The 23,906-nt window shown below is 54.2% G+C and overlaps 1 protein-coding gene across 3 annotated transcripts in view; it reads right to left on the bottom strand.

Moving 5' to 3' along the window:
* Nucleotides 1-633: 633 nt before the first annotated feature.
* IGDCC3 (immunoglobulin superfamily DCC subclass member 3) overlaps nt 634-23,906 on the bottom strand; it is a 42,623-nt gene continuing 19,350 nt past the window's right edge. Inside the window, exons 3-14 of one of the 3 annotated variants that reach the window (XM_039220326.1) lie at nt 9,274-9,418; nt 8,777-8,907; nt 8,203-8,340; nt 6,523-6,681; nt 5,281-5,446; nt 4,752-4,999; nt 4,402-4,566; nt 3,929-4,120; nt 3,675-3,779; nt 3,086-3,224; nt 2,769-2,976; nt 634-2,513 (exon numbers count right to left, since the gene is read on the bottom strand). In XM_039220326.1, the coding sequence (XP_039076257.1) occupies nt 2,289-2,513; nt 2,769-2,976; nt 3,086-3,224; nt 3,675-3,779; nt 3,929-4,120; nt 4,402-4,566; nt 4,752-4,999; nt 5,281-5,446; nt 6,523-6,681; nt 8,203-8,340; nt 8,777-8,907; nt 9,274-9,418 (2,021 nt within the window). In that variant the 3' untranslated portion in view covers nt 634-2,288. The remainder of the gene's footprint in view (nt 2,514-2,768; nt 2,977-3,085; nt 3,225-3,674; nt 3,780-3,928; nt 4,121-4,401; nt 4,567-4,751; nt 5,000-5,280; nt 5,447-6,522; nt 6,682-8,202; nt 8,341-8,776; nt 8,908-9,273; nt 9,419-23,906) is intronic. The other 2 variants (XM_039220333.1, XM_039220337.1) reach the window with 2 other exon arrangements.

Raw genomic sequence — 23,906 nt, 5'->3', positions numbered from 1 at the left:
TTGTCAGCACAACCACCTTTAAGCCAAATCTCTCTTGGCCTATCCCAAGCCTGGGCAGCTCTGGACATCTGGCTTCAGGAGCCTGGACTGAGGAGCGGACAGGGAGTAATGGAAAGGGCTGGCCAGGAGTTCTGGCTGTGTGCCCCGGAAAGAGTCACTCAGCCAGATGCTGTTCCTCATCTTTGGAGTGGAAACGAAAATGTCCTTCCCAGTAGACTGTGCATGAAAAGCACCTGGCTCAGTACCGGTGAGCTGTCATTACAGAGCCAAAGGGCTGAGGAGCTACAGAGCAGTGGTCAGAATACAGACTGTGGAACCAGGTGGCCTGGTCTGGATTCAAACTGATCCCGCCGTAGCTAGCTGCCTGAGATTTTAGACATTTCCTTCATTTCTCTTACCCTTTCTCCACTTCATCATCTGTAGGATGAGGGGACGGTAACTAGACTATCTACCGCCCAGGAAGGTCTCAAGGACCCAGGGAGGCTTCCTACACGTGGAGAGGGCCCAGTAAGTGGTACACAGGGGGCCGCTGTTATCCTGCACTTTGACTTGGGAGGGTCGGCCTGGCCCACCCTTGGCTACCCTAATCCCTGCCCTCCCCAGGACCTGACACAGCCACCACCAAACTCGAGGTTCACTTTGGCAACAGGACTTTTATTCAGTCAGAATGAGTGTGTGACAAAAGTCAGGTCACATCAGGCCTGCGGGCTCCCCATCCTACCCCAGACCGCTCTTCCCTTGGGGGAGGGGGTTGTGGGATGAAGGGGCTGCAGGGAGGTCAATGCAGAGACAGAGTGGGAGTGTTGAGGGGCCTTCGGCACAGGCCCAGCATTTGGGAGAAGGGGCAGGCTGCCCGTTCCCGAGTCGACACGAACATGACTCAGTCTTCTAGGAAAACACCACAAATTCTACCTTCTTCAGCTAGTTAACTAAACTTTAGGGGTGAGGGTCAGGGACTTTATGTTCTAATCTCATACTTAAGGAATACACTTATCTTTTTTTTTTTTTCCTTTAAAAAAAAAAGCTTTCTATTTAAAAAAATGAATTAACCAAAAATAGGTATTTGTTTCCTTGGGTTTTTTTTTTTTCCTAGGGTTTTTTTTTTCTACCTTTAAGTATATTGAAAACAACACAACAGGAAGAACAAGAAGCCACAAGAACATAAATCTTTAAACACACCTTGTATAAAAATATCTTCCAGCCATATCTGCTGACAGTGGTGGTTCCACTGTCCAGGGGTTAGGTCAAACAGGCTGTGTCCCAGGGGCTAGAGTGCTGGGCACCCGTGCCGGGGAACTCTCCCTGTCTGACACGCGCGCACACACCCGTCACGCCCAGTATGCTCCAGGGGCTCCGTGGCTCTGGGCAGGACAGGAGGCCGGCCGCAGGGTGACACCAGCAGCTCCTCAGGCCCAGGCAGAGAGAGGATCGTCGGGATCCCAGGATCAGTGGGCTGAGGGGGTCAGAACTGGAGTGGACAGACAGACAAGGTGGAGCAGCGGCAGCGTGCTGGGAGATGGCTGGTTTGGAGCGATTTATACTTCAAGGAACGTATTTTCCTCTCATTTTTGGCTTTTTTTCACATTTTCTTTGACCAATTCCATCTTTATCTCTGTAGTTCCTGAGAGGCCCGCCCTTGGTGACTTAGCCTCTGGCCTCCTCGCAGGAGGAGGGTCCAGTGATACAACACAGGCCCGGACAGCCAGCGAGCCTTGAGGTAGATGTTTTCTTTCACACCTGGAAATGGGGAAGTGCTTTTTTTTTTTTTTTTTTAAACTCTTGACAACAATATGGGGAGGGAAAGGGGGTGCCCCTACAGGGGCTTGAGGTAGGAGTGCATTTGGGGCTCTGTTTGGGGACAGGGGCTGAGGCCATGGCCCAACTCCCCCAAGAACATTCATTCCGGCTGAGGTAGGTACTGAGAGCCAAACAGCAAAAATCCATCCTGAGAAAACAAGGTCAGTGGAGGGTGACAGCATCAGGGTCCCAGCCACAGCAGGGGCGTATTTTTGGAGTCTAATTTGCCTTCCTCTTTTTTTTTAAAGGAAAACATTAGTTCAGTTCCAAGTCATGTGGGTTCCAGGCAGAGGTGAGGGGCTCCCGAAGGAACCCCTCCAGGTTCTGGGGGGGCGGGGTCCCCTGCTGAGGCTACTTAGGTCTTGACAACCTGAGGGGTAGTCAGGACAGAAATGCTGGGAAGCCCCTGTCCGAGTCCCACATGACAGGAGAAATCTTGCCTTTGACCTGAGAATGGGGAGTTGCCCCCTGTGGAGCCTGCCAGACACTGGCTACTGGCCTGAGCAAGCTGGCTGGGCAGCTGGTGCTGTGGAGGCCCGAGTAGCCGGTCCTTCACTGAGGAGGCCTGGGCCTCGGTCCCGGGGTGGCAGGGCAGCTGCGGGGCCTGCGCACGGTGCCTTGGCTTCTGACGTCAGCTCCTCCAGAAGGCTGAATCCCTCAAGTGGCAGCATGGAGAACTGGGTCTCCTCGCACAGGGCAGGGTCCCCAGGATCCTGCTGGGGAAAGGGCAAGTCACACTGATGTCAGCATGAGGGCCAGAGCCCACGAGTCCCCAGCCACAGGGTCAGGCCCTGGACCCAATCCCACTTGGGACTTAGGGTCTCCAGGCCAACCCTGCCTGATGCCGGTGCCATAAGTTTTATGCCTGGAGCTTAGTGCAGGCTGATGACTGAGGTGAAGGGAGGGCAGGACTGGGAAGCTGTCAGAGCCTGAAGCAGGATGCTTGCTCCGGGGGGGGGGGGGGCACTCACCATGGGTCTGGGGTCCTGCCGCCCCCCTGCCCCACCTGGGGGGAACAGCTGCTCCAGTTCTTTCACGTCCACACGCTTCTTATCTCGGCCCAGCTGGCCCCGCTCTGCCCGTCCCGCCCCATTCAGTGCCAGGAGGCCAGGATCCCTTGGGCTCCGGGGGCCCTGAGGAGGGGAGAGCTGGTTTTCTACATCCTTACACAAGAGGACCCTGAGGCGGGGGGCAAAAACAAGGATGGACACAGTGAGCCCCCAACGCTTCTTTCCAGTATAACAGCGCCTTCTCCAGGCCGTCCCCACCCCTCCTGCCCAGGACCCACCTGCCCCTTTGGCCGAACAGGAGGAAGAGGACACAGAAGATGATGCAGGTGACCCCGATGTGGATGCCAATGACGATGCCCGTGGTGGACGTTTGGTTGCCGGGTTCCTCCTTCCGGCAGTCACACGGTGGGCTCAGGGCTACGGGCAGGTGACGGTTGGGAGCTGTGGCTCTCCAGGCCTGAATCACCTGGGACACCTCCCCTGTGGGCCTCCTCTTCCCTCAGCCATACATACCTCGCTGTCTACATAGTCTTTGCCTTTGCAAAGACCCCAGCCTACTTTTGGGGTTCTCTTTACTAGTTACTGAGTACCACTAACTTGGTGCCAGTTAGTAGTACTCAACCTCACCACGGCTGCATAAAGTAGGTATTACTATCCTTGTTTTATAGAGAACAAAACTGGGGCTCAGAGAGGTTAAGTAACTTGCCCAAGGTCACACAGCTAGTGTGACAGCTAGTCACACCATGGAACTTCAAACTCCTATTCAAGCCTACCTTCCCTGTATCCCTGGCTCCCCTCCTCCCTTAACACCTGGCCTCCCTTCCTGAGCACCTGTCTGTAGCCCCACAACCCATCCCCAACATGTACCTGTCCTCTCAGATGCTCCTCTCAAAGACACAAAGCGGACTGTGGCATTGCCCTCCCCATGCTGGTTGTAGGCCAGTAGCTTCACCTCGTACACCGCAGTGGGGTCTGAGGGAAAGGCAGTGCTGTGCTGAGTGACCTCCCCAGCCCCCACTGGCAGCTCTGTCACAGCAGGGAAATAGAGGGGACCCTGCGCCCCACCTCCCGGCACCAGGCACCGCACCCCTGCCCAGCTCCCCACGTGGTGTCTGCCTCACCGAGCTGGCTGAGGTTGTAGGAGGAGACCGTTGCGGGCAGCAGGACAGGGCCGGTGAAGGAGGCCCTGCTTGTTGGGCGGTAAAACAGCTTGAAGCCTCCCTCATGCTGGGCCAGCCGGGGCCAGGGCTCCCATAGCAGCTGCAGCGAGGAGCTGCCCAGGACCCGCACCGACAACGGGGGTGGGGCGGGTGCTGGGGGCAGAGGAGGCCAAGATGTGAGGGGCGGGGGTTGCCACCTTCCACCTGTGACCCATACCCCCAGGAGCCTGGAAGCTCTCTGACCCAGGGCCTTGACTTGCTCAAAGACACCTACCTTTATGTGAGTGGGAAAAGGATGCCCCCTTCTCCAAGTGGACCCAGCCCCCACTCAGCCTCAGGGCCAGGCGCCTGGTGTAGTGTGCAGTATGAACAAGCATGCGTGGTGTTTTGCTCTAATACCCAGACTTGTGGTGTGCTCCCTAGCCGGACCTCACCTTCACCCGGGGTGCTGGCCAGCACGGGGGCAGAGGCTGAGCTGGCCCCCCTCGGCGTGTAGGCCTTGATGTAGAAGCTGTAGGCAGTGGAGGGTTCAAGGTCGCTCACCAGGTGCTGAAAGGTGTTCTTGCTGACTGCCTCCTGGTACTCCAGCTCTGGAGGGTCTGGGGAGGTGAAGGGTAGGGCGGGGCAATGTAAGGGGCACGAGGCAGTCCTACCAGCACTGGTGACATGGGGGCATCCAGTGTGCAGGGGGGACAGTGGAGGGAAGGTGTTGGGACTGACATGCAGGATTGAAAGGGATGAAAAACAGTGAATGAAAAGGAGGGGCTGCAGAGCCCTCACCCACCAGCAGCCTTCCTGATGTGCAAGACATAGCCGATAATCTCCTTGGTGTTGACCAGGGGCTCATTCCAGGACACGCGGACCTCAGTGGACGACACAGAGACGGCCTGCACATTGAGGGGGGGCCCGGGCAGCCCCTCAGCCCATAACACGGTCAGCCTGGCACTGGCCTGAGAGGAGCCAGCACTGTTCTCGGCCACGCACTGGTAGATGGCCTCATCCTCAGGGCCGATTCCAGAAATTGTCAGGGTGCTGCAGGGGGAGGGAGAGCCTCAGACCCCCTCCTCCTCCCAGAGTATCCCTGAAAGTTGGCCAAATTACCCCCTTGGAGAGATGGAGGAACTGAGCCTCTCCAGAAGACAAAGGAATTGTCTGAGATCCTGCAGCAAGCCAGTGGCAGACCAGGACTCAAACCCAAGGCTCCAGATCTAATTTAGTGCTCTTTCCTGGCACAAGGGGCACAGCCTGCTCAGGCCAGCCCCCCTTTCCCACAGCCTCCCCCGTTCTCACCCTGACACACGCCACACACATGCCTGTTGTTATTCTTGAGCCTGACGTGGCCTCCTGGCCCCAGCACCTGTCCATTCTTCAACCATGTGACATGAGGGGGCGGCTCACCCTGGGCTTGGCAGGTGAACATGGCTGTGGTTCCAGCTGGCCTGGAGATGGACTGGGGGTGCTGGACAAACTCGGCTGGGGCTGGGATGGGGGGACAGAGACAGCTGTGAGTGAATGGGGGGGTGACGGGATAGGGACAGGGTGGGCTTGGGAAGCACACGTTCACCCCCTTGGGGAAGCTTCCAGGTGGGGCCCACCCTTCACCCTGGCCCAGGCTCCAGAAGATGATGGCAAGCCCCACCTCACTAGCCCCAAAGAGGCAGACCCAGGAGAGGACTCCATTTTAATGACTATTTAAAAGACTGACATTTGTATCCGAAAGCAATCAAGCTGAGCTCCCTGTTCAGGAAATTGTTAAATAAATAAATGTGCTAATAGGTTTGGCTGCACCTCGAAGGCGGTAATGACGGGGGAGATGGATGAGCCCTCAGTAACCGCTCCCCTCACCCCTACATTCAATTCCGCCCTCCTCCAATCCCGGGCCTCCAGCTTCCATTAACACCCGAGAAATGAAATGCTCCATCACTTTCATTTGGACAGATTAACGGCACATGGAATGCTAAACAAACAGGCATTTAAGGTCCTAATTCCCCTATCTCCCACCCCTTTCCCAGCTCTCTAGGAGGGACCCACCACAGAAAACCCCTGAGAATGGGATCCCAGCCCAGTGCATGGGGACAGTTGGGCCCCAGGACAGGAGGATGGACAGAAGGACCTGATCAGCTCCAGAGACTAACACCCACCTCCTCCCCACACACCCTGAGCGTGGAGACCAGCTGTGTGTGTGCATGTGGCTGGAGCTGGGGTGTGAGTGTGAGAATGACAAACACCTGAGAGCATGCAAGCAGGTGTGAGCATGCAGGTGCCACGTGTGTGAATGAAAACAACACGTGGGAGGGGGGAGCCAGTGGAGATTATAAAATGGAGATGGGGGGGTGGAGGGAAGGCAAGGACACCTAGAGGGACCCACAGGGGGCCAATCACCAAAAGTGCCTTCCCATTCTTGTGAATGTGAGGGGAGAGCTGCCTGGAGGCCTGGGGAGGGGCAGGAGCCATGGTTAAGGTTAGTACAGGGCCCTGAGAGTGGGTCAGGGATGCTGATGAAGAGAGAAGGAATGGGGCAGGAGGAGAGGGCTGTGGGGCCGGGGAGGTCGTACCTTGCACCACCAGCCGGCCTTGTGCTGTTCTCCTCACCCGGGTGCCCGGCCTGTTGGCTGCACAGACATAGACGCCGGAGTGCTGGACAGTCACATCGGAGATGATAAGATTGCCGGTGCCCAGCACCTGGATGCCCTCCACCCCAATGGGGCGGCCATCTGAGGCGAAGGGGAGAAGGGAGTGAGGAAGGGTCACGGAGATAAGTGTGGAAGAGGGGGAAGGGAGGGATGGTCCAGATTGTTGGACATTCCACCAGTCTTCTAGGGAACCTCCCTGTTTTTTCTTTTTAATGTTTATAGTTTATGTTTGAGGAGGTTGGCGGTGGGGGGAAGAGAGGATCCTAAGCGGGTTCTGTGCTAACGGCACAGAGTCCAAAATGAGGCTTGAACTCATGAATGTGAGATCATGACTGGAGCCCAAGTCAGATGCTTAACCAACTGAGGCACCCAGGTGGCCCTAAGGAACCTCAATCTTCTGACTCTGCACCTTCCCAAGCATCAGGGTATTGGGGAAGAAATAAAGCAGCACTGAAAACTTTTGCCTAGCAGCAGAGACCTGCCCTAATTCTAGCCTTTTCACTGATTCACTGGTGACCCTCAAGTCCCTTCTCAGGACAGTAGGGGGTGGGATTAGAGGGGTGGTTTCCCAGCCTGGTTTGTCTCTCCTGAAAAAAAATTCCATGCTCAAGTTTTCATTCCACTTGTGGACTGTCACACTGCCCTTTAACATTAAGGCTCTGAGAAGTCCTGCAGCAAAGGGACCTGGTTAAATCTGTTTCCCAAACTTGTAAGATGTTAGACCACCAAGCCGTTATTTCCTCCCTGCAGATCACACTTTGGGAAATGTTGGACCAGATGGTCCTTGCAGTGCCTGTGGGCTAATGGTGAGGCCACTCTTTCCAGCCTCTCCCAGGGACTGGGCCCTCCCCCCACCCCACCCCAGGATCAGATTAGCACAGTCAGAATGCAAGGAGACAGCTCCCCATTCAGTCCCTGAAGTGGTGAAATCTACTCCATTATCCTGCCTGCTGCCCCCTCCTTCCCCGATCACTCAGCTGCTACAATGTGGCACAGTCTCCCTGTGAATGCGACCCCACCCCATCCCCTCCAGACTCTCCTTCCCCTGGTGACCTTTCCACTCAGACAATGTGGGCCCATCTGCACCCTTTCATTTCTCTCCTTCAGCTGCCTAGGGATTTAGGCTGGGGATTTAGGGGGCCAGGCTCGAGACTGGGGGGCCCAGAGACAGGGTGTGACAACTGGCTGAGACTTGGAGGGGTCTGGAGAGTATTGCCAGGGAATAGAAGGTAGGGACACACAGGAGGGAAAAGAACCTGGGGGAAAGAATGCAGCTGAGGGATTCTGGAGAGCCTGATGCCACTGAGAGAGGAGCCCCGCGGCGGGAACAGCGCAGGACCGCTGGGGACTGGAGGAGGTAACCCAGGGAGCTAAGCCATCCACGCAGGGGGAGGGAGAATGTTGTGGGCAGGCCGCCCTCCCCAGTCCTGCCAAGGAGAGGGAAGCTTAGCCCCCTCTGTAAGGCCCCAGGGAGCACAGACCCCCATGGAGAGCAAACAGGATTCAAAGTCCCCCCCGCCCCCCCACAGCTGGGTGAAGAGACCGGCCTCCCAGAGAGTGGGACAGGGATGGGAGAGGCTGGGACTATAGGATGAGGCTCACCCAGGCGGCTCCAGGACACAATGGGGCGCGGGTTGCCCGTGGCGACACACTCGAGCACCGCGGTCTGGTGCACCGTCAGGGTGAGGTTCTCAGGCCCCACGAGTATCATTGGCTCCTTGTAGGCCCCGGAGCCTGAGCCTGGGAGGAAGATGCCATGTTTCTTCACTTCGGCTGTGACCCTTCCCACCTCATCCCACCCACAACCCAGGAAGGACATGGGGAGCAGGGAGCAAGATCGAGGCCAGACACCAGGTCCTGTGGGCAGGGAGAAGATGCCAGAGGCCCCAGGGCATGGCACACATCCACCCCTCCCCATGCAGCTTTGCCAGGCCCTCCGGCAATGAGAGAGGCCCCGGGCTAAGCAGAAGATGGGCTTCCCCGGGTAGAGCCGAGCCAGAGAGCGGGCCTCATTCCTTCTGAACCCTCACCACAGGGATCACAGAGCTTTGTGTTTAGAAGGTGCTCTACATACACTTGGCTGACAAGTCTCCAGGGGTGAGTTGAAGAGGGACTGATTGGAGAGTGAGAAGGCAGGAGGTTAGGGGCAGAACGAGGCAGAGCAAAAGAGCCTCACCTGACACGGTGAGCCTGGCTCCGTGGCTGACCCGGACACTGGCAACATTCGAGGCCACACAGTGGAAGACACCACTGTCCTCAGCCCGAAGTCCTGTGATCTGCAGGACTCCCTTGGGCAGCAGTGTGTACCTGTTGGAGGCAAGGGCACAGTCAGCCACTAGCACAACCACTGGCACCATTGGCCACATGGATGCGGAGACATCACAGCCCAGCCCGCAGGTGCTGTCCTGACATCAGCATGGTCATCGCCATCATCGTCACACACACACACAGGCTGGGACTCTGGCAGGTGGACGCACCACAGTTCCAGCCCAGACCACAATCACACAAAGTCCTTACAAATAAATTCACCTAGCATCAAATCTGGGCCCTGCCAGCCATGCGAATACTTAATCTCCACGCAGCACCAGCCCCGAGGCTGCAGGCGGTCCCTCAGAGGCCAGACACCGGGCCCACCTCCCCCTCTTCCCTCCAGCTTTCCCTCACGTGGCTTACCTCTCATTGTCCGTGTCGATGGGGACTCTGTTCTTCTCCCACGTGATGAGGGGTTTGGGCAGCCCGTGGATTTGGCACTGGAAGCGGGCCACACCGCCCTCCTCTCCCACGGTGGCCTGGGGATGCACGTGGAAGTCGGACATGGCTGGGGAAACACAGGGATATGTGTATGGAAGAGGCATTTGGCCAAAGTGCGAGGGGAAGGAGTGTTGGGGGGAGGGGAGGGTCACAGTCCCATATCCTGGAGCCCGGAACTCACCGCCGAGGGCCAGGGAGCTTTCCTGGAGCTGGAGACACAGGGCAACAGCATGAGGGACACCTCATCACTTACCCTGCCTCCCACCGTGGGAAGCATCGCCCCCTAGGGGCGGCATGGGGCTGGGATACTCTGAGAAAGGTCTGGACAAATTCTTGGACGACAGACCTCAAACAAGGAGATCTCAGGCTGCCGATCCAGAAAGGCAGGTCAGAGAAAGACCTGTTCCCAAGTCCCACTCCCCACTTTTTCAGCTGTTTCCAGACTTATTTTTATAAACCCACTCTAAGGTGGCCAAGGCTGGAGGATTATGCCGCATGGTTTACAGACTGGGAACCTGAGGCCAGAGAGGGGAAGCACTTAGTCCAGTGTCACCCAGCAGAGACACCAGTCATTAAACCCTGGTTTTATGACAACGCCCAGCAACCTTTTCTGCCTTTCTTCACCACCCCCATCCCTAGTTCTTCTGCAGCCTCTAGATGCACCCCGAGAGAGTGGTATATCCATCCGAGGTGACAAGCTTCACAGAAGACTGTCAGACCTACAATCTACATTTCAATGTATCATAAATATTCAGGGGCCCCCCTCCCCACCTTTTGGAGATCTCAACCGCCTGAACTCTGGTCTGCAGAGCCCAGGGCAGAGGGGCTGTGGTGCATCCCCACACCCCGTTTTAGGCTAGCTAAGTGTCTCTACCCACCCTCACTCCCACCCATCCCCAACCCCACTCTGTAAACCCAGGGAAGGTGCCCCTCCCACGCGGGTTCCCAGCTTCAGCACCAGGGCTGCGATTTCATTAAAATCCACTTTGCTTCAAGTGCGGGAAGGCGGCTCACCATCTGTCCAGGCAGGCAGCCCCTCCCCTCCAGCACTCCATCAACTGGGACAGTCATCCCCTCCCAGTAGGAGCCCTCCCCCCACAGCAGGTTGGGCGCTGGAGCTTGTCCTGGCTCCTGCCCCTGGCTCCCTGGAGTGGGTGGGCACACCCCATCTCGGGCCCCCTCAATCCACCGGCTTCTTCAGGACTCCAGGGCAGCCCCAGAAGGCTCAGCCTTTGTGCCCTCCTTCCCAGAGTCTCTGGGGGCTGACTCTTTTGTGGCGCGGTCTCCATCTCATTTGCATGTGGTTCATTAAATATAAACATGCATAAAAATCCCCCGCCCTGCCTCCTCTCTCAGGGCCTCCTGGGAGTGCAGCTGATGGGTGTGATCAGCTTCTTGCACATGTGTGCAGAGCTGTGTTCTCTGGGCGGATGTGGCTGTCTCCATGTATGTGGTCTGAGTGTCTACGGCTGGATGTGAATGGGGATTTGTAGCTCTCAGTTCCTGGGGCTACTGTGTGATTCTGGTACCGTGCAGATAATCACACGTGTCCCCGCCAAGGTATAACTCTTATAAAGGGTACCTCGGAGGCCCTCAGAGCAGGAGGTGGGGGCAAATGTCCCAGCTGGTGTCCCCATCAGGCTCCGTGAGAGGATCCCCAGAGGGTCAACCTGCCCTCTCTCAGGCCAAAGGCTCTGTTTGGCCAAGGACCCGGCAGGTCAGCCCAGGAGCTTGTAGTAGGGGGCCAAGGCCTGCTGGGTCCCCTCTCCCCCCTGCAGACCTCAGCCTCAGGAGGGCAGGGCTGGGTGCAGGTCTAGGGAGTAGAGAGGGCACCCAGGCTCCTGGGTTTGCTGTCTGTGCGCCCTGGGCTCTGCCCACTCAGGAGCTGGGGCGCTACCTGCCCCCTCCTCACTCCAGCTGGAGAAGAGCTTGCAGTCCCCCAGGGACCTGGGGCGGGGACTAATGGCTCTGCTGACTACAGATGCCTCCTCATTAAGGAGCCAAATCCTTTTGTGTTTCTAGCCCCCAGCCTGGGCTCCCCAGAGGAGTCCTGACTCAGGAGCTGGCCTGAGGAAAGTGTAGGGGAAGGACTGCTTCTTCTTGGGACGCCAGAGATGGAGAAAGTCTGGCCTCTACCGTCTTGCCCCCTCCTCCTCCCCTCAAAACTTTACAAGGACAACAGCATGGGTTGAATGTGTGCCAGAGAGGAATGCTCAAGCAGGAAGCAGTCATAGGTAAGAAGCCAGCCCAATACTCTTCACACAGCAGCCAACAGGACTCCTATGGGTCCCCTGGGGCCCCAAGAACACAGCTGCCCCCCCTTCTGCCCAGGGCTCCACATTTCACTTCCACCAGAGCAACACCTTGCTGTACCGGTCAGCTTTGCTCAATTGCAATTCTGCCAAACATCTCATTTGAAGGGGAGCTTTGCCTTTAAAAGCGCCTGAAAACCACACATCTAAAAGCCAAACCCTTCAGTTTATGAAGGGGGCATTGAGGCCCGAGCCCTCTGCCTCCGTCCCTCAGGTCTCCAGCAACTTTCTCACTCTCCAAGGGCAGGTAAGCCCAGAGTGGACTACAAGTCAGACCAGCCTCTTCTCACTGGTTGAGAGTTGGCACTACATTGCAAGTTGGCAGGGAAGGGTGGTAGGGAGCCTCAGATGGTTCCTCAGTCCCATCCCTTAGAGCCCAGCTGGCTGCACAGACGTGGTCTGGGGAAGGTGGGTAGGTGGGTGCGATAGGAAGGGGTGGTCCTCTTTACCAGAGGCTTTTTTTTTTTTTTTTTTGGAGGTGGAGAGCAGAGAGAAAAGAAGAGAAAAATCTCAAGCAGGCTCAGAGCCCGACCAGAAGCTCAGACTCACAAACCATGAGATCATGACCTAAGCTGAAATCAAGAGTCAGACTCTTAACCGAGGGAGCCACCCAGGCACCCCTACCTAAGGCTCCTTCTTGCCTCCCCTTCCCTCACACCCCTACCCAGCCCTTTGGTCTGGTCAGCTCTATGTATTCCTCAGATGTCCAAGGGGGTTGCCTTGAGACCCCCTATAGACAGTGTCAGAGCTCCAGTCTGCTCACCCGTCGAGGGAACAGGTACTCCTCGGGGCCCTTCCAGCTCTGACTCCCACTGCCTTCAAAAATAGGCTCTCGTTGGGGCACCTGGGTGGCTCAGTCGGTTAGGCGTCCAACTTCAGCTCAGGTCATGATCTCGTAGTTTGTGAGTTCAAGCCCCACGTCGGTCTCTGGGCTGCTGTCAGCACAGAGCCTGCTTCAGATTCTGTGTCTCCCTCTTTCTCTGCCCCTCCCCTGCTCATGCTCTGTCTCTCCCTCCCTCAAAAATAATAAACATTTAAAAAAAAATAGGCCCTCGTCCACATCCACAATCTTCCACTCACCCCTAGTTCACAGGCCACATTTTTTTCTTTAGGAAGTAGGAGATAGTTTTTGTCCCTGCTTATGCTAGCAGGTCATAGATCCAGGGGGAAGATGCCCTTCATCATGGCTCTCTGGGCAACCACAGGCATATGGGTCTGAGGACTGTACCTCGGAGCACGCGGAGCCCTGAACAAGTCATTCTGGAGGCCACTGTGTGGTTAGTGATGGAATACACAGCTTACTGTTGTAGGAGACACTGTGTGTGGCCGATGTCAGTAGTATTGTGTCCAAGGCTGCTGTACTTGTAACTTGCGACTGTTGATGCTTTTGGTTATAGAGGGACAGTTTTGGGTCCCTCGCTGTAGGCCGGTAACGGGAAGGGGTAATGGGCAGTGGTTGGGGGGTCCTCCCAGGGTGAGGGCCACAGACACTGACAGGGAGGACAAAGGCCTGCTGGGGGACTTGGTGGAGAAAGCACCTCTGTCCCCAAGCTGTCTCAGAGGAACTCTCCTAGTCCCTCCCTGCCCGCACCATGGGTACAGCTGGGCGGTGGGAAAAGATGGGCAGAGAGAGGCCAGCGACCCACTAGGCTGGAGGGGAGCAGGAATAAGCAGGAAACAGCTCCTGGACACCCCCTATAAATCACCTGAGGGGAGGGGGGAATCTCCTGAGAGCCAGATCTAGAGCGGCTCAGGGAGGGGAGGGAGGACTTTCCTCCGGGTCCAGGACCTCCAGCAAGGTCAGGTCTGGATCTGATTAGACAGGCTCCAGGGGGACGCTGAGGGGCAGGGAAGGGTCGAGGCAGAGTGCTGGGAAGGAAGCTGGCAGCAACCCCCGAGCCCAGCCTCTCACTCTTTGACTACAGCCACACTCCTATCCCCTGTGTCATGACTAAAAGATCAGTGGCACGTTAGGATGGAGAGCTCAAAACACAGCCTTTGCAGAAGCCAGTGGCACAGGGAATCTGAGGCACCAACTGCGCCCCACTCACAGCCACTCTAGAGGAACAACCACAAACCACAGACTCCTCCAAAGGCCACCGCAGCAATCCCCTCCTTACGTCATTCCTGCCAAGGATCAGGGACACCCCAAATGTCTAGCCCTTCCTCGGGTAGCTCAAGTGACTGTAGTGTTTTTCCTTATACTACAGGCCTGCCTGAATCCCCTCTGCTTCTATCCACTGCCTCCAACTGTCCCCTCCAGAATCACGTCTTCCAATATAGTAGCCAGCTCTTAAGGACTGGAAATGTGTCCAGTCCAAACTGAGCTAGGCTGGAAATGTAAACCACACATTGGATTTCAAAGATTTAGTATAAAATAAAAAGACACTAAGCATTTGAGAAATACAAATCGAAGCCCTAATGAGATACTACCTCACACCCATTAGGATGGCTACTGTCAAAGCAAAAACAGAAACAAAAACAAAAAACCACAGAAGATGACAAGCGTTGGCAAGCGTATGGAGAAATCGGAACCCCATGTACTGTTGGTGGGAATGAAAAATGGCATAGTCATTACGGAAGACGATATGGCGGTTCTTCAAAAAAGAAAGCATAGAATTACCATATAATCCAACAATTCTACTTCTGGTACATACCCAAAAGAATGAAAAGCAGGGTCTTCAAGAGATATTTGTATACCTTCATGTGCAGTATTCAGAATAGGTAAAAGGTGGAAAGAGCCAAGTGTGCGTCAATGGAAGAGTGGATAAACACACACATACAATGGACTATTACTCAGCCTTAAAAAGGAAGGACATTCTGACACAGGCTACAACATAGACAAACTTTGAGGACATTATGCTAAGTGAAATAAGCCAGACACAAAAAGACAAACACTGTACAATTCCACTTATATGAGGTACTTAGAGTGGTCAAAGGCAGGGAGACAGAAGGTCAAGGGGTGATTTCACAGGGCTGGGGGTAAGAGGGACATGGGGAGTTGCATAATGGAAACAGTTTCACTTTTGGAAGGTGAACTCAGGAGATGGATGGTAGGGATGGTTTGCACAATAATATGAAGGAATTTCATGCTGCTGAACTGTATACTTAAAAAGCGGGTAAGACAATAATTTTTATGTGTATTTTACCACAATTTAAACTTACGGGGGCACCCGTGTGGCTCAGTCGGTTGAGCATCAGACTTCAGGTAAGTTCATGATTCCACAGCTTGTGAGTTCAAGCCCCACATCAGGCTCACTGCTGTCAGCACAATGCCCACTTCAAATCCCCTGTCCCTCTCTCTCTGCCCCTCCCCCACTTGTACTCTCTCAAAAATAAGATAAAATATTAAAAACAAACTCGGACAAATAATTGTAATTGATAAGAATAATTAATAATTTAAAATATTTATTACAAGTGCAAATAATATTTTGTGTTTTAAAGACTTGGCTCAAAAAATGCAAAAGCCTTATTAATAATTTAAAAATAATGATTATATTGGGGCACCTGGCTGGCTCAGTCAGTGGAGCATGCAGTCGAGGTCATGAGTTCAAGCCTCACGTTGAGCATAGAGATTACTTAAAATAAATATTAAAAAATACAAATAATGATATGTTGGAATTTTTTAGATATACTAAGCAAAATAAAATTTATTAAAATTAACTTCACCTGGGTGTTTGTTTGTTTTTGGTAAATGTGACTGACCCCTAGAAAATTTAAAATTGCCTATGTGGCTCCCATTATATTTCCACTGGACAGTGCTGCTCTAGAAGACAATTTTGTTCTTCGCACAACAGCCCTCCAAATACCTGAGGTCTGAGTTGTTCCCAGAGAAACATCTTCTGAGGTAAAACACCCTCAACTCCTTCAGTTATTTGTGATGTGAAATGATGTTCAGATGCCTTTAGCCTGCAGACCCTCCTTCAGCCAAGCTCTCGGTAGGCAAGTCCCCCTTACAGTGGGGCCTCTAGAAAGGGCCAGAGCCCCTTGGGGATGGTCTGAGCCTTATGTCACCAGAGGGTTTGAGCAGATTTCAGCCATCAGCTGTAGTGACTATCCCTGTGCTGTCCAGTATGGCAGCCACCAGCCACATATAAATTAAATTTAAACAAAATTTAAAAATTCAGATAGGAGGATTAGGAGGAACTTAACAGAGGACCAACCGGGAGAAGAAGGGGGGAAATGGTGGGGGAAAGGGAGAGAGGCAAACCATGAGAGACTCTTGAATGCTGACAAAAACTGAGGACTGATGGATGTGGGGGGGAGGAGGGCACTTGTGGGGATGAGCACTGGGTGTTAAGTGGAAACTAATTTGACAATAAACTATTTGTAAAAAAAAAAAAAAAAAAAAAATTTAAAAATTCAGTTCCTCTGACTCACTCACTACCTTTCAAGTGCCCATTAGCCACAAGTGGCTACTGACTACACTAGGGGTCAACACCAGTAGAATATTCCCATCATCACAGAAAATTCTATTGGACACTGCTGGTCTCAGTCCAAGAGAAGGCCTCAGATGCCCAGCTGCCTTCTCTCTTGCTGCCCCAGCTGAGAGGCCCCCTTCCTCTAGCATTGCCCCTGCTGGCTCCCTCCCCACAAGGCCCATATTTGATCATACCCTAGGTCTCTCACACTGCATGGCAAAGAAAGCCTCACACAGCAAGATTTTAGCTCTTGTCAAATAGTTGCCAAGAGCTTTTTGAGGTAGTGGGACAGTAAACAGTATGGGCTCCGGAGTCCTACAGTACTAGGTTCAAAACTCAACACCACCACTCTCAGCTGTGTGACCTTGGGCAAGTTACTTGATCTCTCTGAACCTCTATGTTCTCACTTACAAAATAGGGACGATAATAGCTCATGTCGCTAGTGCAGCTGCACTAGGGGATTCAATGCGATATATTTGTAAAGTGCTTAAGCACATAGTTAGATCCTTGCTAGCTATTGCTGAGGGAAACAGTAGGATCTTGAGAGGGAACTGAGAGTTAGGGAAGAGCGTGGTGGACAAGCGGGGAGAGGTAGAAGTGGTCTTCCCCAAGGGGGTAGCCATCTTCCCTCAGAGAGTTAGTGGTAGGACCTCAAGGCCTCCAGAGAAGTGAATAAGAACAGAATTCGGAAGGCCTGTGTGGTGAGGCGGCATCAGCGCCAGGGGAGGAGGGCAGCCAGATACAAACCAAGCCCAGCTTCTTCTCACTTCTGCCTGGGGGCTCCACAGGGGCCCCACTAGCGAGCTGTCAGCTGGAAGAGGCCATTGGGTAATTGAGGCCTTGATTTCTCCAGTAAAATGTTTATGAAGCCCATAAACTCATGCCTTTATTGGCCAGGCTCATTCCAGGGGATTGATGTGGCTCTCGGAGGTGTAGTTAAAGCACCTGCTGAACTCGAGCACCCGAAGGCTACTCTGGTCTCCACCCAGACCCACCAGGCAGAGTGACTTCTGGAGCGCAGGGAGACCAGCTAAGTCCCGCCTCGAACACTCTTTATACTTCTCAAAGCACGTATAAATGTCCTAGCTCTAAATGGGAAGGAGAGAGGAATCCCCAAGTGCTGGGGACTTGCCACAATCCCCAGCGGGGTCTTGGTCTTGTCCTCAGGGTTATTTTGCCCAGGCTCACCTTCCTCAGCTCTCTGTCCCTGTCTCCTCACTATCTCAGTCCCCATGTTGTCCCTGACTTGGGCTCTGTTAGGGAAGAAGCCCCACATGGATTGGCCATTGTCAACTGGGGTGGGGGAAAGTATGAACTCAGAACACCTGTATTTATTTCCCTGGGCCTCCAAGGGGTAGTCGGAGAGTCGAATTAAGGTTCTGAATCCAAGGGGTATGTTTTGGGGGTGCTTTGTGAGGTTGGGTGTTGGATGGGTGCGGGTGGATGGTGTCTGCTTACAAACAGCCCCAGAGGACTGTGAAGGCTCAGAGGCCCTGCTCCGCTTCGCCGGGGGTGATTGATTCCTCTGGGCCTTTGCCTGGTGACCCTGCTCTGAGAAGCCCCTGGATCCTTTTGTCTGCCTCGCCTCCTCAAGCCCCTGACCCCCTGCCTCAGCCGCGAACCCCAGCCCCTCCCACCCCAACACCAGCTCACCACTCCCTCCAGCCCCATTTCCAACACAAAAGGCAACTTTGTCTTTCAAGTCAGTGGCCATAAATCCACATCTCTCCCCTCCCTCCTGGCAGCCACCTCTGACAAATGGGGGCCTGGATGGGGAGAGGTGGGGAGCAGTGGGAGGCCAGCCTCAGCTTGGGAAAGTCCTGCATCCAGCTGTTGGCCCGCTGTAGGACTGGCGAGCATCGAACCTTTATGGCCTGATCTTTGATTCCAATGGACTGTAAGGTCCGAGGCACAGCTGCAGGGAGGCAATCTGCAGCTCTCTGCACCTCTGGGCTGGGCTTTTATGACCCAAGAAGAATAAAACCTCTCAAAGCCCTACTTTTAATTATTCTGCCCATAATTCAGGGGTTCCAGTTCTTCCTCCAGATCAAGCCACAGGCTCCTCCTTCTGCACCCTCCAAGCCTTCGATGGAGGCATGTGTGCCAGGGGCGGGCGGGCGTGTGTGTGTGTGTGTGTGTGTGTGTGTGTGTGTGTGTGTGTATGCGCTGCAGGACAGGTAGTGTCTGCCTTATGCAGCCAGGTGGACAAGCCACTGGGGGGTGTGCCCACGGCTTCCACTGGTGGCGCCTGACACATTCAGGGAAGGGGAAAGGAAGGGAAGGATCACCTAACCCTTGTGACTACCCCACCTTACCCCACTACTAGGTTTTTACCCTGTTTTCATCCCATATGTCAGGCAATGAGTCAGAGGCTGTGTCCTGGTTTGGGTTTGGGAAAGAGTCATTTGTCGTGTTTCCACAGCAGACCCACGGAGTCGACGGGGCATTCATTCAACCGACGCTTATTGACTTCTAATGTGTCAAAGAGGATGTTCTGGTATCCCACAAGCAAATGCCTTCCATCCCACAGGCCCGGTCCTCAGATGTCCCCACCCAAGCTCCCAAGAAATACCAGAAGGGTGAGAGCCCAAGGCCAGGATCGCAGGTACTTTCACAGTTAATACTGCCCTGAAAAACATACCTGCAGGATGATCAACGGTTACATGTTAAACCAGCATAACCCTGAGAAGCGGGGATTGCTACCCATTCTGGGGCTCAAAGAGGCTAAGAAACACAGCCAGTTAGTGATGTTCAAGCAGGCATTTGAACTCAGAGCGGCCTAACTCGACACACAGTGCTCTTTCCCTGCACGAGAACTGGGGTGCATGCAGAACTGATGTTCCCTGCAGACACTCTCACAGAAAGACACAGACACACACAGCATCCTAGACCCTTACGAGCACCTACTCACATTCAGAGACACCAGTCGGCAGCAGGCTCCTTGCTAATGGAATTCCCCCAGGGCTTGGGGGGCAGGTTTCACAGAAAGTAACCAATGCAGACAAGCACCTTGATAAGGCAGGGTCATCCTCCCACCAATGGTCACAGAACCCACACGTGTTTCCTAAGTTCTTTGAACACAGGTAAATAAACAAGCCAAATGCTTGTGCTGGGGTAGCTCTTCCTGAGCATTTCCAAATCAGCAATCCAGGACACGATGCTTCGAGGCCTTGAGAGGGTTGGGCCTTCTAAGATAGAGGAGCAACTTATTTCCCGGATTTGGGGTGGGAGGGCAAGGCACCGTGAAATACGAGTGCCTTCCGTGGGGTGAGTGGGAGGTGGGGTGGGGGGAAGGAAGTGCTCAAGGGAGGGGTAGTTGTGAGCCGGACTCAGTCCTGTCATAAATGGATGTATGATCTTGATAAAACCAAAGCCCCTCTCTGGGCCTGTTTCTTCTTCTGTAAAATTAGGGAGTTGAGTTGGACAAGTTATAAAGACTCATCTAGCTGTAGCCTTCAAGGCATATTTGCTTCCAAGTGCCAGCCAGGGGTTCAGGGTCAGGGGCTAGGAGCCGACTGGGGAATCCCGCTCTGCCTTACACTTGAGAATATCCAGGCCCGGCAGAGCCCCTCTCCACAGACTGCACGTCTCTGCCTGTGTCAGGGTCACCAATCTTCCTTATGTAAACCTGCCCAGGCCCACAACATCCTTAACTTCCCGTCGTTCTGGTCAAGACACCGGATCTCTCTCACCTCCCGGAAGGGCGTCTGGTTAGGCGGCCCAGGCTGGAGCTATTAAGTAAATTGCTTTCACATGACCATGAGGACAACTCAACAAAAACAGATACTTCCCCTAAACTTCCAGAGCCATATATTAGGTTTTGTAGGGACCAATACTGCAGGGGTCAGGTAGTGGACAGGGGACCCGGGATCATGCTTGGCTCTGTCACAGACTCCCTATGTGACCCTTCGATGCCAACCTTGATTTTCTCATCTGTGAAATGGGAGCGGGGCAGGATAGACAAGATAACCTCTAAGGTCCACCCCAACGTTAACATTCTAGGATACTGGGTGAAGTGGTCCCCTCTGCATCCACAAAAGGCCCTTGTATTCCAGAATAAGCCTCTTCTGTTTGGGGAAGAGAGAGGCCTACACTCCCTAGGAGGATCACAGAATTTCTTGGTTGCTCTAGGGCTCCCGATTCTTGGAAATAGACTTACGCGGGAAACCCCAGTACCGCCCTCCAGTTGTCCGGGGTCTTCCTAAGCCCTGGGAACCATCTTCCTGAAAGGGTGTCAAAAGCTTTCCCATCAAGTCAAAGGTCTCACCACACCCTCCCCTAACCTCTTCCTTGCCCTCTCTTACTAACGGCACATCATGCACCAGCTGCCCAAGCTAGAAACAAACCCAGGGATCACTGCCCCATCCTGCTCCCTGTCTCCCACAACAAACTGGTCACCAAACCCTGGTCTCTTTTGCATTTCACTCTGCCTAGGTTCTGAGCACTTTCAGTTGTTTTTGTGACAGCCTCCCCCTTCCCTCTTCTTCTTCCCTTATCCCGAAGCCATAATTATTTTCCTAAACATCCAATATGATCATCAAACATCTTTGGTGGTTCTCCATTGCCTTGAATCAAAGCACTCTCCTTGAGATGGCATTCCAGGTCTTCACTCGTAGGTCCTGTTTGCTCTTTCTAGCTAATTCTGTCTTCGTGTGGTTTATACTCTGACCATGTCAGGCAAGGTTGCCTTCCCTGGACATATGATAGATGCTCACACACTGCTATTTCTTTGCATTCTGTCCCCTGTGCCTGGAACTTTCTGCTCTTATCTCTTACCAGCACCCCATCCTCCACATTCCCCAAAGGAGGCAGAATTAATTGTGCCTCTCACCTTGTCCTTATCGGACTGTATTATTAGAGTCTGTTGTTCACACATCAATCTACTTAACTCGCCTAGGAGCCCCTTACTGAGAACGGTCTACTGTACCTTTCTACGTTGAGCACCTAGAACAAAGACTAGGTAAGGAATAATTACTCACAAACTATTCCCTGAATGCTGACTTTAAGGGGCATATGGTTTTGGGGAGGCCTTCCCCATCATCTTCTCTTCCACCCAAGTCCCTTACCCCACTACTATCCAGTGTCTGTTCTTGGGCAAGTTACCCCTCTACCTGAGTCTCACCTTCTTCAATGAAAATGAGGCAGTTAAACTGGGCCACCGTTCTCACACTGGGAGAATAACTTGGGATGCTGGGTAACAATGCAGATTTCTGGTCAACACCGCCAGAGACTCAGATCCTTTGGTCTGGCCGTGATGCTCAGGAATCTGCATCTCCATTAAAGCTCACCAGGGTGTCTCAAATGCACCGCCAGGATTGGGAACCCCTGGTCTGGCAGGTTCTTGAGAATCTGATCTTCCCTAAGGCTCCAGCATCCCACAAGGGCAGATTCTCAGCCCAGCCTAGCCCCCACCCCCACTCCTCAAGCGTTGTTCGAGGCGGCTGGTCCAGGCGGTGAGACTCCGATGCCACGAGGCGAGGCGCAGAGTGGGCAGCGGACTGGTGGACGAGCGTGCGAGAGCCAGGCCCCCGCGGGGCCCAGCTCAGTTCTAGGGACGGCGGGCGGGGTCAGCGCCCCGAGCCTGGGGCCCTGAGAGCCGCTCGCTCGCTCGCGCTCGCTCTCTCTCTCTCTCTCTCTCTCTCTCTCTCTCTCTCTCTCTCGGCGGCAGGAGTAAGTGGGACCATCTGCTCCTCTCCTAGGAGGTCAGAGCTTTGTGTCAAGCTCCCATCCCCCTCGCTCCTCTCCCCTCCTCCCAGCCCCGTGCCCTCTGACTCCCGGGACTGGAAAGAAAGAAGCCCTCGAGGTCCTGATGAAAGTGGCAGTGTGATGCAGAGCGACAGCGGCCGCCGAGCTCGGGGCGCGGGCAGGCCCCCGGCCGGCGCGCGAGGACCCGGTCGGGAGGAGCGCGGGGTCCGGCGCGCAGCGGCCCCGGGGCCGAGCGGGCGGGCGGCTCCCGCGGGAGGCCGCGCCAGTTCCCACAGCCGGCCGGGCCGCCGGGCCCCTTTGAAGTGGCCGCAGCTGCACACCCCGACCCGCCGCTAATCCCCGCGGGGCGGGCGCCCTCGCCCCCCCGCATAGCGGTAGTGACCGCGCTGAATGGCGCTGGCTAATTACCTCGCTCGCACCGCCGCGGGTGAATGAGAGAATCCGGCATTGTGCGCGGCGAATGGAGAAAATAAGACAGCCATTGTCCTCACACGCCAAACGAGGGTTTGATGTCGCTGGGGCGAGCGAGGCACCATTTCCCGCCGCCCCCTCCCCCGCTGGCGCAAATTCCCCTAGCTGGGCCTGGGCCCGGCCCCGGCGGCCCCGGGGGAAACTGAGGAAGCCGGGCCCGGTGCAACCGCCCCGGGCTCCCTCCCGCCCCACCACCGGCTCCTCACCTGCCTTCCTCCACCCGTTGGTTCTTAGGGCGCCTCCTGGGCTCGCAGAGCCCTGAAAACCAGGCCCAGCCCTGCGCTCACCGACCCGATCAGATGTCGTTGGGAAGACGTGAGACAACTGGCGAGGGAGCCGCTATTTCCACGCCCTGGTGGCCAGCTGTGTGTTACCAACCCACAGGGCTGGGCAAGTTCGGGGGCATGGCTGCAGAGACGATTACAGGAAGCAGGAGAGGAAGACTCCGGAGAGAAGGCGAAGGAAGCCTGGACTGGTGGAGGGACTGGCCTCTTCAGGGAGGAAGAGGGAAATGGGTGGAAAGGAGAGGTCCGAATTATAGAGGGTCTGCAAAGCCAGGCCCCGGGGTCGGGACCGAGTGCCCCAGGCAAGGAGGCCACTGTTCTGAGTCAAGGAGAGTGGTGGGCTCATGGGGAAGGCTGCAGCTCCAGCCACAAGCCTGTGGAAACCCACTCAGCATCAGAAACCCTTCCGGCCTCAGGCAATCTTCCCCCATCTTTTAAGGATAGGGATATAAGGTAGCTCAGCTGAGAAATCAGAACTAAAGGAAAAGATGGGCAAGCTGATGAGCTCACTATTTATGCATTCAACAGATCCTGTGGGCTGTATCAGGCTCCCTTCTCTTTACCATCACCACCAAGTAAATGTTTGTTTTAGTGGGGAGGGAGCAGGAAATTATATCCTTCAACATCAGAAAGTGTCTTATCTTTCTATTCCTGAGTCCTTAGCTCAGAGGCAAGAAGGTACAGGATAGTTGCTCTTTGAGATTTGTTGATAGGAGAATTGAGCTGTTTTAATATTCCTCAATTCCACATATCCTTTTCCTGGAAGCACTACTTCCTCATCCCCTCTGATGGGATCTTAGACTCTTTCTGCCTAAAGGAGGAATGTTGCACATATGCCTCAATGTCCTGTCAGGCTTATCACATGATAAAAGGGTCTGGTCTGATCAACAGTAGGCTGTTGGCTGAGCCAGTAGCCCTTAGTTAGCACCACTGACTTGTGCATATCACAGAGCTCTTTCTGAAGCTGCAGTCTTTTCTAATTGTCTACATTATAAAGTAGACTATAAACTAGATTATAAATTCATTATAGGCAGCCTGTAGCCAGACTCTTTAACAGAACCAACCATCTACTTACCCATTTATCCACTTATTTGAGAATAAAATTACAGAATGGAAAACACTTGAGTCAAAATTGTTCCTTGCTCTGACCAACCGACCCTATTTGACATTAACAAGCACTAGCTGTAACAGTGATACATGAAAAGCATGCTTTTAAAGGAGAGGAAAATCTAAGCATAGCTCAGTGTTTTTCTGACTCAATCCTGAATCAAGGTTTAATCTATCTAGTCTTGCCCTCAGATGTGGTCATAATGTTTTTCTTGATAATTCTCCTAAATCTTTATGTTAGAGTCATATTTTTT

This window comes from Hyaena hyaena, unplaced genomic scaffold, assembly GCF_003009895.1.
Source record: "Hyaena hyaena isolate Hyena2069 unplaced genomic scaffold, ASM300989v1 scaffold_15, whole genome shotgun sequence".
Taxonomy (NCBI): domain Eukaryota; kingdom Metazoa; phylum Chordata; class Mammalia; order Carnivora; family Hyaenidae; genus Hyaena; species Hyaena hyaena.
This window is presented reverse-complemented; position numbering and strand designations above follow the sequence as displayed.